The 14,816-nt window shown below is 41.3% G+C and overlaps 1 protein-coding gene across 1 annotated transcript; it reads right to left on the bottom strand.

Moving 5' to 3' along the window:
* Positions 1 to 11,510: 11,510 nt before the first annotated feature.
* On the bottom strand, positions 11,511 to 14,359 carry gdf3 (growth differentiation factor 3). Its single transcript, XM_035173834.2, has 2 exons — positions 13,843 to 14,359; positions 11,511 to 12,600 (listed from the first exon to the last, which is right to left on the bottom strand). Exons 1-2 carry the CDS (start codon positions 14,138 to 14,140, stop codon positions 11,747 to 11,749), a joined length of 1,152 nt encoding a protein of 383 aa, XP_035029725.1. The 5' UTR covers positions 14,141 to 14,359; the 3' UTR covers positions 11,511 to 11,746.
* Positions 14,360 to 14,816: the final 457 nt, after the last annotated feature.

A 14,816-nucleotide genomic window follows, 5' to 3' on the forward strand; every position in this document is an offset into this window, starting at 1 on the left:
ACTCATGTGTCAGTAGTCGTTTGATATGAATGACCAAATGATGGAAATGAGAACTGGATATTATTCTAAGAGGACGGCCCTTAAGAGAAAAACAAAACTTGTCCTTAGCTGTGTCCCAACCAGAGACTGTATGTCGAGATGGAGGACACACGTCTCCACATCCACCTGTTAGCTAAAACATCTCGGACATTGAGTCAAGTCAGTTGTCAATCAGGACGTTTCACCTTTTTTCCATCCATTCACTATCTATACTGCTTGTATAGATAGGTCACCACACAGAAAGAACAGGTCACCACAGGTCACCACACAGAAAGACCCAGGCAGAGCTGGAACTGTCTTTCCAGCATGAAATAACTAATTAAAGCTAAACTTGAACAAACATGGGTTAAGAACTCCCTAAATTGACACAAACCATCTTTAAGAAAAGCTACATTGCTTTGCACTTCAGGACGAAGCTCGGAGAAAACAGGATCATTTTAAAGGGCTAGATTTTGCAGCTCTTTTGTCGACTGTAAGCAGTAAGCGGTGCTCTTTGTTGTTTAAATACTGGTCCTCCATCAAAAGTCTTATTAGTAACACAAAGCTGCTGAGCTTGTGTTTATGTAAGCTTTGTCCTTTAACATTCACACTTTTCCTCTGAGGCACAGCTGCTGCTGAAAATCCTGCCCCTGAATTTGACTCGTCCAATTCTAGTGTAGGCGTCTACAGGAGCCGTCCATCTGCTTTGGCTCTCAAGGCTGGAATCACATCTATAGTGAGATGGAGGCCGAGACTCTTGACACTGTCCAGAGACGGTCCATCTCCAAGAGATCTCCATGGTGATAACCGCATCATGTTACATCTTATAGCAGAGAGGGAAGCTGTGAAAGGAGGGGGAGGCCTGGAGGGAGGCAGAGATTTGGTTTCTGCAACATGCACAAAAAGACATCAAATATGGAGTAAAAAGGCACAATCCTACACACACAGAGAATATATGTAATATCACAACTATATTCACACAATCATTACTTGTAATGATTTTATAGTCTTGTAATATTACAACTTTATTCTCAATTACACATTAAGTCTGTCTAACATGCTCCTGATAATCCATCATATACTCATTATTTTCTTCAGTACAATGAAATTTAAAATGGATATTATTAAACAGATTTAATGATGGCTTTGCAGTGAAACTTCAGAAATAAATGGAGGTATCTCACACTGTTACTGTGGGATTGAGGTTGTTGAATATTGCTGAAGGACCGTGTTCGACATGGATTCAGAGAAGCAGACAGTCATGTTGCTATCTTTGTCTTTATGTGATCCTGTATTGACATAGTTAATCAGGAGTGATGCTTCGATAACTACAATTTTAAGAACTTGCCAAACACATTCAACTGTGTCAGTGTGCTCACACTGCACTTTTAAAACACTGGTTACCTGATAGATGAAGACACATTCGATTTGAAAATGAGAGGAGCTTTGATGTTGCTGGACAGTAACTATGATGATGAAATTACCAAATGACCATAAATGATGATTAAGGAAAGTACTGAATGAAAATTGTCAACGGGAACAGAAAGAAAAAGAGAAGTCAGTCAAATAAACGAAGAAGCAAATGATCCTGAAAGCCTGATTAGTGCATATCATTAGTCTCCTGCTAGGCTGGTATATCAAGGAGTTTCATTAATTTTAATGAGATTGTTTTTAATTATATGAGAAAGACGCTTTTCAGCAGATTTCAGTGGAGTATATCAGACTGGTTAAGAAGAATCAGTTAAATGTTTAGGTATTATGCCCAAAGCTTCAGTTTATAGTGGAAAGGAAAGAAGACAAAGGACAACATGAGAAGAAACAGGTTGTTTGTTGTTGTTCCGTTTAATTGATCATGTTCCTTCCACAAATTAAGTAAACTAATGCTGACTCACGAGTGGTCAGACACTGGGCTGACAACAGCTTTTTTATAATCGTAAGTGTAATCATGTGTGAATATATTCTAGTAATAGACGAACAATGGACCGTCCCCTGCATAAATGTGGTGCAGGGTGATTCTGTACAACGGCTTTGTCAATAGTCCCTGGAGAAAGAAAAAAAACGGTAAAAGAAAAAACGCCTTCTCCTCCTCGGGGAGTGGACAGGTGATCATCGCCTGCTGCCATTTTTCACCGACCTACAAACCAGACGCACCTCGGGCCTTATGACAGAGGGTTTTTTTCTGAGAGTCAATTTTCATTCTCCAAGGACAAATTAATCACTTCTTGGTGTGTACGCCTACTCTGTGTGGGTGTGGGTGTGCGTGTGTCCTAATTCATAATAAGCTGTGTGCACACTTTCATGACAAAGATGTGTGTTCATGTATGTAAATGTGTGTGAGTGTGTGCATATGTGCTTGCTTAATATCCAAGTTAATATTCAGTTTGTGGAACGAATGCTAATTTAATCAATATGCTGTAAATCCGACTGGTTGCTGGTCTGAAAGTCCCAGTGGGGGAAGGGAAGGGAAGCACACACACACACACACACACACACACACACACACACACACACACACACACACACACACACACACACACACACACACACACACACACACACACACACACACACACACACACACACACACACACACACACACACCTCTATCAGATCTATATATAGGTCTTCCCTTCTTCAGTACCTGTTGTATCTCTGGTTCAGTGTGTGATGATGTGAGCAGGTTTCCTGGCAGCGACTGCCCTCCGTCACCTCAGACTCCCACTCAGACTAAAGTCTTATTCAAACAGGATTTGTTCCTCAAGGGGAGTTTGTGATTTGAATATTTAATTTGCTGATCAGATTTTAATCCTGTCTGCAGCACATATGGGTTTGAATTTTCTCACATTGTTCCAGAAGTGATTCAGAGGCTCCAAAACATTTAAAATGAAGAATTGCATAATTGACATCCCAGATTTGAAGGACTCAATAAGTGCTTTAATGTGTTTTTGGCCACTGAATAAAAATTGCAATTACACTAGAAAAATACAATGAAAAATTTGTTTTTCAGTTTAGTTTTTTTTTTGGGAATGTAGCCTATATTCTTCCTACCATTTCAGACATCTACTAGTTTACATGGATGTCATTGGTTTCAATGGTTTTCATTGGTGTACATTAATGGGAATAATTGATAAGACAACCAATTTCATTTATAATCAGAGTCTGTTTACTGTAATTGTCATCATTTGCAGGTAATACCTAAATTGCAGCTTGATTTGAAAGGTGCATGACTCTATACCATTCAACAACACTGATAAAACTACGGCAGGCATGACATTCATTATGACATATCATACAATCAATCTTCTAATCTATAGTAATTCCAGAATTCTGTCTGTATGTATCTCGCATTGCTCAAGAACTGTTCATCTTGTCCCTTTCACAATTAGTATGTGTATCGTTAAGGGCCCAAGAAAGTGCAGTATCGCATTTGGTGCGATTTGGACGAGTGATAAGTTCAATATTAAACTTGTATATTCATAAATAAAACAGACGACCAGCTCTCTTTGGTGGCTGGGACTCATCAATGAAAGTGATGTTGTCGATCAAGGGTTCAGTGGACTGGGTCCCACAGCAGGTCTTTACTCGCCGCAGCTCAATTACTGCAAGACACTTCTACAGTTCCAGAAAGAAAGCTGCAACCAGCATCACTACAGGCCAAGTAAACAATGCTATAAAAATGCATGGAGGCCAATGGCTACCTGGAACGACAGGACTCCAGATAATGAGCTGCAGAAATGTAAAATTTACACAAATTGCAAATTAAGCAAATGGACGTCGGAGCAGACTTTCTACTTCCTGCGCCTCACTGAACAGAAAATGTTCTTCATAAATACGGCACCTTAACCCGCAGAGGGTCATTGACCACACGCTCTTGATGTGGCTTAATATCGGACACTGATGTTAGATGCTCATTAAAATCATATTTGTGTAAGAATTAATGTGAAAGCACTGAACTGTCCGACTGTGAAGCAGTGAGCACTTTTAATTATATACTCCAACTGCCAACTGCAAACCCTCACACACACACACCTGGACACACACACACACACAGATGCAAGCTGAGGGGTCAGGGGTAATGGTGTCACCTCTGTGTGTGCGTGTGCGTGTGTGTGTGTGTCCAGGTGTGTGTGTGTGTGTGTGCGTGTTGGTGGAACCTGCTGTCACCTCATTACAGGACACCGCCAGCCACAACTCACGCTGACATCCAGGGGCCATTCACTGAGCATTTTATTTTACCACCAGGAGATCTCCTAAATGGCACCAAAAACTTCTGAGCTAAGAGTTTTTCCTCTTAAGTCCCATTCACAAAGCTGCTGGGAGCCACTCTAACTGAGGGATGGAGAGAACTATTAAAGACAGTGCAATAAAAAAATATATTTTTCTTATCCTGTTATCCTGCTGTATCTGTTCCGTCTTTCAGGGAAACAGATACACAGTCCGCTGCACTCATCACTCAGGGGCATATACATTCATTTATTATACATTCAAATGTGCTCCATCATTAAAGCTGCCCTTGACCTTTTTAGCTGGAGTCCACCTAAGTTGAACTGAATGCGTAATCAGTTTGCAAATTGACTTGGCTTCTGCAAATGAATCCATTGATTGAGGGGATTCCATTGAAATTATTTTAATTTAAATGTTAGAGCTATTGATGTGAGTGAACCCGAGAAGGATACAAGGATCACAATATCCCAAAGTGGTTTGATCAAATGCTGCACAAAACAACACCTCTTATGAGTCAGAGCACAGAGCTTCAACTTGCACCAACTGACAGATTAAAGGTGGCGTGCCTTAACTGTCAGACCACGAAGCCAGTTCAATCTTCTACTAAGTCCTCTACGGCTGATAATGTCTTCGCTCACTGAGCAGCAGGTCACTCACCCAGGACACAGTTGAATGAAAGTCTCCTTACGTTGTCCAAACGTGGTCCCAGGAAGAAAAGAATGTCCACATTCGGTCCTCAGACGAGGAAGAAGAACAGCGGTGGATCTCTCTCAGAGCCGGAGGTGCAGCCGTGCTTTCCTGGTCACACAGTGGCTGTCTGGTGACCCTCAGAGGCCATACGTTCAATGTTAGCACTACGCTAGCAGAGATGCTAACCCACGGCTAGGCAGCAGCTCAAAGAGTCGTGCTTAGCTCCTTAAATACGAAGAGAAAAAACACTTACCAGCCTTATTATGTACATGAGTCAGGCTAATTTGGTGACATAACTTTTAATATCTGGCTTACTTTCTTAGCTGGTGGCTACGTTAGCACCACGCTGCCAGAGATATTAACTGATGGCTACACAGCAGATGGACAGAGTTGTGCTTAGCAACCTAAACAGTCTAAAACTGTCCAAAACACACTTTCTACAAACGAGTCAGGCTACTTTAGTGTCAAAAACCTTCATATTTAGCTTATTGTGTGACAGCTAGCTACATTAGCAGAACGCAGCGAGCACACTACTCACACTTCCTCTTTCCATTAGTCCCGCCCCACAACCAATCATCTTCTTATAAGTGGAGGGACTCTCTGAAAGGACCAATCAGATAAGGGAAACACATGCAGGGTCTCACCTGTTGAGGGATTCTTAAAGTAACAGACCTGATTGTCACATTTCCTGTTTTACAATGAGATCTTTTCATGTAGCAGTGGTAGGATTTCTACTGCTATGCTACTGCTATGTATATATCTTAACTCTGGGGCTTTTATACTATTCTTACTATTCTACTATTTTCACTTTTACTGACTCTTTCGTGTTCATAGTATTTTCTGCAACTATGCATCCAACTGCAGAGTAGACGATCTTCTTCCTGTTTACACCTGTACACACATATGGCCAGTGTACATGAATGGTCATGTGATGTGTGATCACAGGTTTGTTATGGAGATTTCTTCTGAAACTGAACTAAAACTGTGCAGACAAGCTGTAGAGAACCAGTGTGGATGTACAATGGTTCCTCTCTCTAAAACACTATGAACTCAATGAGGCTACAAAGCTGTGAAAGAGTGCAGAGTCGTTAATCCTCCGTGGTTTCATCCCCACAAGTGGTTCCCACACATAACACAGTCATTTGATTAATTGGTTATTATATAAAAAACGTAATTTGTGATGCTTTAAACAATATTAATTATCCCACACGGATTTTGGTGGCACAGTGACATCATCTCCAGTGTAACATCTGGCTGAGTGTGGTGACGATTGTTCATACATGTTCCAACATGCAAACACGTGTACGCGTGTGACCGAAGGTGTAGGTTAGCATGTTAATGACAGAGCGGCTTGTGTTACCAGGCAGGATACACAGTGATTCCATTACCATTGATTAGGTGACAGAGTGTGTGTGCCAAATGTATGTCAGTGTGACATAGACTGTAAAAGGATTAGACACATGGAAGCCAAGAAGTGTGTGTGTGCGTGTGTGTGTGTGTGTGTGTGTGTTGACAGAACATTAGTCAGAGTGCTTGTCGTATTATACGGTGTATTACAGTACTCACTGTGGACCTGAGTGGAAAGATGAGTGTGTATGTGTGTTTGGGATAAATTAAGTGCTTCAATGTCATCTTTGCCACTCATATGATCGTCTGCTCGTATTAAAACGTGCTCACAGTAAAATGTCGCTCTTCAGTAACATTGACTTTCCGCTGCCGGAGGCCACAACGACTTTTACACATCAAATTCACTGTTCTGGTTTTGGATTTTGACCATTTTAACTGTTACCACTTGTTATTTATTCAAGCAACAACACTTGAGGCTGCATATGATTCAAATGATGAGCAGATCTTTTCAGTCAACCTAGATGTTGTGTTTTGTGAATACATGTTTGCTAATTGTAAAATACACATAAACAGACATATCAACACCATTTTTCTCTATTCTTGTTTGTAAGCCACAAGCATTTTAACTGCTTAAATGCATTATGTTTTTTTGTGTTGTAGTATTTGTGCAAATAAATAAACCCATATCAAATAGTGTTAGATTTCTTTAAATTTTGTAATAAAATTTTGATTTGTTTGGCCACCTGGAGGCAGCAGAAACAAAGCTGTGCACACATAAAAACTGATACACAGTATTAACCTTTCAGTTGATATTTCACAGAGCAACATTTGCTGATAACAGATGCCTCTTGTGCTGCAGGAGTCAACTACACAATTACTCAAAAGAACCTAAAAAGCTCTGAGGAGCTAAGGGAGGAAAGTCTCTGTTGGTTTCCTCATCAGTGATTCCCCATAAAAATACCTATTACTGCAGCTTTAAGTCTGTAAACATTTTATTACATATGTTTAGATATATATAAATTATATGTGGCCAGAATTTTACATGGGGAAATTGTTTTACAGTAAAATGTGTGCTGTATGATGTGTAATAAGATGAATGTTTGGATGTTGAATGTTGGTCCGCAATGCATTGGAGGCTGTGTTTTTATGCCATTTTTAAATAGTTTTAGTAAAGTAAAGTGTATTATTTTGAGTTGAATACTTGAATCAGGCAAACCATCTCTGCAAGTGATCTGCCAGTTTGGAATGAGCCGCTTGTTTGGCCTGTGGTGACGCTGGTTACACTTTTCTTTCTGAAACTGTACAAGTGACCTGCAGTAATTGAGCCGCAGTAAAGACCTGCAGCAGGACTCAGTCCAGAACCCTGAAGCTGCACCACCGCTGCTGCACAAAGAGCTGTTCACCAGTTTATTCAAAGTTCACTACACAGAACCTGAACTGGAGGATTTAAAGTGTGTTAATATTGAACGTATCACATGTCCAAATCGCACTGAATTCAACATTGCACCTCCTTGGCCCCTTAACAATACACATGCAGAGTGTGAAGCAGATATGTGAGACACAGACAGACAGACTTCTGGAATTATTCAATATATTATTAAATAGATATGAGGTTTGGTATGTTGAGTGTTTAACTATAACCTAAACCTTAATGTTTGAGCCTTACACAGACACATACACACAGGTAGTCTACACACAGACTCACACATATCACTACTGATGGTCTCTGCAGTGGTCAGCTCACACACACACACACACACACACACACACACACACACACACACACACACACACACACACACAGCAGACAGGACTGGACTGAAGCCACATTGCCCCCCGCTGGTTGATAGAAGAACATGTCCTCCCTGTGGCAGAAAGATTTAGATCCTTTAGTGAAATAACAGCAGCTCCACTCAGTCCTCTGTTCCACTACATCCTCGACTCAAGTAGAATTAAACAAGCGTTTGAATTAAAATGTGGTCAAGTGTCATAGCAGCTCTGCTCATTATGAAGAATGGATCTTTTAAGGCTGTTAAATTATGCAGAAAGAGAGAAACAGCATTATGTTGTAGATGAAGTCTGAATGCTTCTTCTAACTGTTTCCTATTTCTAAATTAATTTATGAAACTCACTTGTTTTTACTGTTTAAATCTGTGAAATACAAATATAGGAAATGTAATTAAATTAAATGATCAAAAGAAAAATAAATGTTAAATATCAACAGTAAAGTATAAAAAGTAAAGCGCTTGAGTTCATATCATGTTCTATACCAGAGCATTTTGCTTGTAATCTTTTGCTAGTCTACACAACCTCTTCACAAGGCTATTGGATTTGCTTTTCTTGAAAAGAGTGTGTTTATGAAACCCAATCAAGTCCATTTTCCGATGTACATATGTTGAGAAATCTCCCACTTTTTAACCCAAACAACAACAAAATTTCCTCCAGATTTCTGAATCAGTCTCATTCAGCACCAATAACATGACCGATGGTCCAGTACTGACGTTGGAGTTTCAGTTCAGATCAGGAACTCTTACAACAAAGTCACAAACATTATTGTCTAGAATATAAGTGTATGCAGTATCGTTGAATGGAGACGGATGGAGGGACTGGAGACAGAAATCCAGATGGACAGAATGTGCCACATCCATTCAGGAGGGCTGAGTCATGTGCAGCCTCTGGTACTGATTACTGGTATTGATTATTAATTTGACTGTTATTGACTGAGCTCAAACTGCAGCAGCAGGAGAGAGAGAGAGAGAGAGAGAGAGAGAGAGAGAGAGAGAGCGAAGCTATTATTCATTGTGTCAGATAACATCTATACTATGGTTATGGAACCAGTCAATGAACAGAGCAAAGCTACGACTCAACAAACCTGTGTGAGTGTGTGTGTGTATGTGAGTGTGTGTGCATACACTCATTTAGTCCACGTGTCGAACAAACATTTTTAGTTTAAGAAAAAATACAGAGTTTAGATTCTTATCACCAGATCAACCTTGTTAAGTTTCATGGTTGTTCAGGCTAAATGTGAAGGGACTGCACTGAATTCATCTTGAGGGGGAACATCTAACAGTTGTTGAGATGTTTCACTCAAAACCACAAATGTCAACCTCATGGTGGCGCTAGAAGTAGAGTCAAGGGACACCAAAGACACCAGGATTCATCCCTAGGGGACGTGGATAACTGTGACTTGTAACTTTTCCCCCAAACCCAGCATCTAATAGGCTAACTCTGGTTTTCAGACCTGACTTACAGAAAACCACCAATGTAAACTTTAATACAGTTACTGGGTCATAGTGAAGATTCATTTGGGAGGAGGGGGAGACTTTTACTTTTAGAGACAGGAGGGAAAACACCAGTGTGAGTGTGACTGTAGGAGATAGAGCGGGTGTCGCTGGCCCCAGAGGTTTAAGTGGAAACGACTTTGTCTTTGACAGCAACGTTCTGTGGAAGAGCCCTAGGCCTCCTCCTCTTTCTACTGCCCCGCTCCCTCGCTCGCTGCTTCATCTTCTGCTCCAGCTCAGTGTTAGGACGCATCAGACAGTCGACCTGTGGGACAGAGAAAACTGGCAGAGCTGTTCAGAGGAAGGGATCAAGAAAAAGATGTAAACAAATAAAAATAAAAACCTAATGAGAGAGGAAACACATCACTGCTTTCAGATCAAGGGTCTTTTAATAATTAGAGTTGTTTGAAGTTAGTTTAATCTGTGACCAGTATAGTTGTATTAGGCAGTTTTAAAAATACTACATATGGTTGGATGAAAAAATATATATATATGATAAAATTATAGTTATAATAATGTGAGTAATTTATCATTTATCACTTTAACTACATGTTGGATTTTCGGTTTAAATACTGTTCAAACGTTTAATGCGTTATCCGCACAAATGAGAATCGTAAGGAACTTGACCCAGACTTCACAATAAAAGAGGCAACTTGAACTTTTGGGTCAAGATCCTTAAGATAAGTTGAAATTTAGCAAGATTTACAGGTAAGTAATAAAAGCACATCTTCCTGAGTTAAAGTTAGAAATTTTATGTCACTATTTGAGTCATTTAAGACTGGTTGGAAAAAGAGCTATGGCACTCAGAAGAGCGCAGACCTCTGTCAAGCTGGGGCGTAGTTTCCGGGGGTAATCAAAGGAGTTGTTACCCCACCAATAATCTGAACCGGCCAGTATAACCCTTCAAAAATGATACTTCACACTGAATAAATAATTAGTTATAAAACCTGATTTGGTTTTCGTTATTCTATTTAAATTGCAGCAGCAACAAACAATAATTTGTTCATACCCAAATTTTATGATAGATACTTTGGCTGGTAGCTAGTTGGTATTATCTAATAAGTGTGAGGTATAAAGAGGTATTATTTCTATGAAATATCAAGCAATTATTCATTGATAAATTGTTTTAAGAACTATCCAAAGTATTTGACCATGTCATTGAATCTCAATCCCCTCGATGTTCAACCCATTTTTCATCAAGAGCCATGAATTATTCCCTGGGAAATTGGTGAATATGTCAAATTAATGCCTCTTACAATGTTCTAGAAAGTGAAAAAAGTATTGATCTTCTCCTTTGTCTGTATCCATGCCAAAATGTAATTCTTTCTTGGTCCATGTCTCACCCAAGTTTTATCCAAATCCGTTCTATATTTTAATCACCAAAAACGTCCTTGAACGTTAAAGGAGCCCAAAGAACATCTCACTGTGGCTCCTCTTCTCTGCGTCTTCACACCCCAAACTCTCGCCACGTCTCTCTCTCACTAATTACTACAACCTGTCAGCCTCTCTCGGTTGCTGTGGCGACCGGCCGTCGTCATGGCAACCCCAGTGGTCTGACTGGCTCTGCGAGGGAGGGGACGTAAGGAAGGGGGGGGGGGTCTTATCATGCAGGAAGGTGAGATAAGAGAGTTAATTTCTTATAGAGCAGATAAAAAGAGGAGCTGGTCTCAGTCAGTGGAACAGTTATATCACAGGGAAACGGCGGTGAAGCTCAGAAGGCCAAAACTTTATCCAACATACGAGTGATTCATCTTTCACAGCTGTGAATCTTTGTATCGAGGTGAAGCAAAACCTGTAGCAGCCGTCTGGAGAAGCCCAGTTGGCCTCAAAATCGTACAAATCCAGACTGAGAATTTATTTCTTCTTCCACCCATTTCAACTTTGATGAGCCTTTTTGAGACCACTATGTTTGCTATGTTAGCGTGAATTAATAAGAAGGTTCCACCCAAATTAATGATGTAATTTTATTGACACGATATTTTTTTTAATCATTCAAACCTTCCCTGAGAACAAACATATTGAATCTTACACTCTTTAAAACCAACGAGGATGTCACATGATACATTGAAAGCAGGATCTGCCAAATCATCAAACTGAGACAACAGAAAGAATTCAACATTAAAAACCTGCACAGGAAAATAACAAAAGAACGTTTCAATTTCAAGAGTCAATCAGAAGTGTCCCGTTCATCGACAGCCACACTCGTCCACCACCATGTCCTGGTAATGCCGCAGCACCACGTTGTCGTTGTTGTCGTAATAGAGCATGGAGATGGGCGAGAGGCGGATGGGGACGCAGCAGGGCTGAGGCGTGCCGTGCGGGTCCAGGGAGTGCACCAGCGTCTGCAGGATGGCGTGGTTGGTGCCGTTCAGGCTCTCGCTGAGTGGGAACGGACACTCACCGTGGCAGTAGTTGGCCATGTAGCCCTGCGGAGCGATGATCCAGTCCTGCCAGCCCACATCCTTGAAGTCGATGTAGAGGCGTCGGGCCTTGCACACGTTGCTGGGGGTCACTGGGAGGTGGATGGCGCTTCTCCGTTGCCTGGAGCGACACTGGTGGGGGTTGAGGGACACGGCGACCAGTGAGGCCTGGATCAGCGGCAGGATGAGGGCTGGTTCCAATGGGAGCGAGTTCCCGGGGTGAAACGGAAGAAGATCCTGTGGCTCTGCGCTGAGGGGAAGCAGCTCCAACACCAAACCGTAGTTGCGTCCCGGTTTGCGCCAGTTCTCGGCCAGCGAGGTGAGGTCCATGGTGATGGAGGTGGGTTCCGGCTGCAGCTGGACGGACTGGGACAGCAGGAGTCTGCGGTTGGCCTGTGGGTCGGCTCCTCTCAACGTGGTTCTCATGACTTTGTACAGAGACACGCCGAGGGCCCGGGGAGCCTGCAGGAGCTCTGCAGATCTGAAGGGTTTCCAGTGGAAGTTGACCTCCAGCTGAGCCAGAGACAGCAGCTCCACAGGCTGCAGGACGGACATGTTGAAGAAAAGCTGCTTCTCCACACAGGCCTGACAGCTGCTGCTCCACCCTGACACCAGCCTGCCTGCAACACATCAGTCACATCAGTCTTTACAAGAGCCTCACTTTGTTTCAGGACTTTATTTAGGTTTTTACTTGAATGATGAAGAGTTTGTCCAGTTTGACTGATTTATTATAACTTTGACTGAATTTACTGTTAAAATTCACAGAACTTATTGATTACAATGCATTTCTTTAGTCACTTTAGTCACTTAAAAAACAAATTTACATCAAATTAAGGTTTTGTGTGAGTTTGATGGTTTGCTCTGCCTTATATAACATAAACAATATTCTGTAACTCATTACCTGTGTACTCATCATAGGTTTTGAGGCTTGTCGGTCTCAGAGTCTGACGTTACTTTACTTTTGGCTCTGCCTGAACACTATAAGGCCAGTTACACACGAACAGTTTAAAAATGTGTAATTTTCAAATCTAAATTGATAAACTCAATAGAGGGCCAGTCATCCTCTTATAAAACCACATTTAAATTTGCTAGATTTTTATTTAAATCCGCAAATATCAGATTGTTTTCAAAAAGATCCAGTGACAATGAAATGATAAAGTTATCCTTGGATCTGCCCGCTTGTCGCAGTCAATGCCAATTTTGTATTGTGTACATGTTTTTGTTTGTACAAGCTGTTCCAAATGAATTGCCCCTAGTGGGATAAATAAGTTGTTTGAATTGAATTAGGTCATCGTCACAGATTTTTAACTCCTGTTTTCAAAGTAGAGAAAATGAGGCTTTTCTCTGTTGCTGCCCCCACAAGCTCTGAAATAGTCGATTTGCCCCACTATCGATTCATTTAAATCAAATTTAAACTCCTGCCTCTTAAATCCTGCTTTGAATTCAACCTGATTCTGTTTGATGATTCTGCCTTTATTTTATCTTGTTTACTTTTATCTTAACTTCTGTGTCTTGAACTTTATTTTCCTCTTGCTTTGGATTCTATCATTGCTCTACACATTCCTTTTTATCCACACTTGATTATTTTATATACACACACACACACACACACGATGTACCTCAGATTTGAAACCACACATTCACAAGCTCAGGAGCAAAAATAAGTCTTTAAACTTAGAGAAATAATAATGTGACATTTATTGTGATGGGCTGAGATGATAATGTTTATCTTGATATAATTGTTGGCCATATCTTCCAGCCCCTGACTAATCTGTGTGATTGTATCTTGCAGTAAAAACCAAATCATAATCCTACAAACCTCTTGGGCCCATGAGAAAACTTTAAACCAGTTACTTTATTACCTTGGTCCTGCACATATCGGATGATGTTGCCGCGGACTCCGTACTCAGACACCGTGCAGGGCTCGCTCTCCTGGGTGCGGAGGGTCTCGGACCTCCGGAACATCCTCCAGAGCGCGGAGGGGACGTGGCTCCGGGCCTGCGGCTGCTGCAGGTGGGTCCCTGCGGCCCGGGGCGGCCCGGAGAGCCCGAGGGAGCTGAGGAAGATCCGCTCCTGGCTCTTCATCTCCTCCACGTGTGAGAGATCACACACATCCAGAAAACACACCGCAAGCAGCAGAGGAGTCAGGTCAGGCCTCATGTCTGGTTTCACTGCTGCTCGTTCCTCACCTGCTCCAGATACACGCACCACGTTTGTTTTTACGCGTGAAACCTCCCGGTGTGCAGCTGCATAGTTAAGTTAATGAGGAGGTGAGAGGGTGGCAGACAGGCGGAGATAAGGTGAGGGGGGCGGGGACATGTGGAGATTGATATCAGAACTACAAATATACTGTCTGAACCACAAAATCACTGTCTGAACTACAAACATACTGTCTGAACTACAAACACACTGTCTGAACTACAATACAAACACTCTAAGTACAAACACACTGTCTGAACTACAAACATACTGTCTGAACTACAAACACACTGTCTGAACTACAAACATACTGTCTGAACTACAAACACACTGTCAACAAACACACTGTCTGAACTACAAACATACAATCTAAGTACAAACACACTGCCTGAACTACAATACATACAGTTTAAGTACAAACATACTGTCTGAAATACAAAAATACTGTCTGAACTACAAACATACTGTCTGAACTACAAACACACTGTCTGAACTACAAACACACTGTCTGAACTACAAACACACTGTCTGAACTACAAACACACTGTTTAAGTACAAACACACTGTCTGAACTACAAATATACTGTCTGAACTACAAAACACTTTGAACTACAAACACAATGTCAGAACGAAGTAT

Source organism: Hippoglossus stenolepis, chromosome 13, assembly GCF_022539355.2.
Source record: "Hippoglossus stenolepis isolate QCI-W04-F060 chromosome 13, HSTE1.2, whole genome shotgun sequence".
In the NCBI taxonomy this organism is placed as follows: domain Eukaryota; kingdom Metazoa; phylum Chordata; class Actinopteri; order Pleuronectiformes; family Pleuronectidae; genus Hippoglossus; species Hippoglossus stenolepis.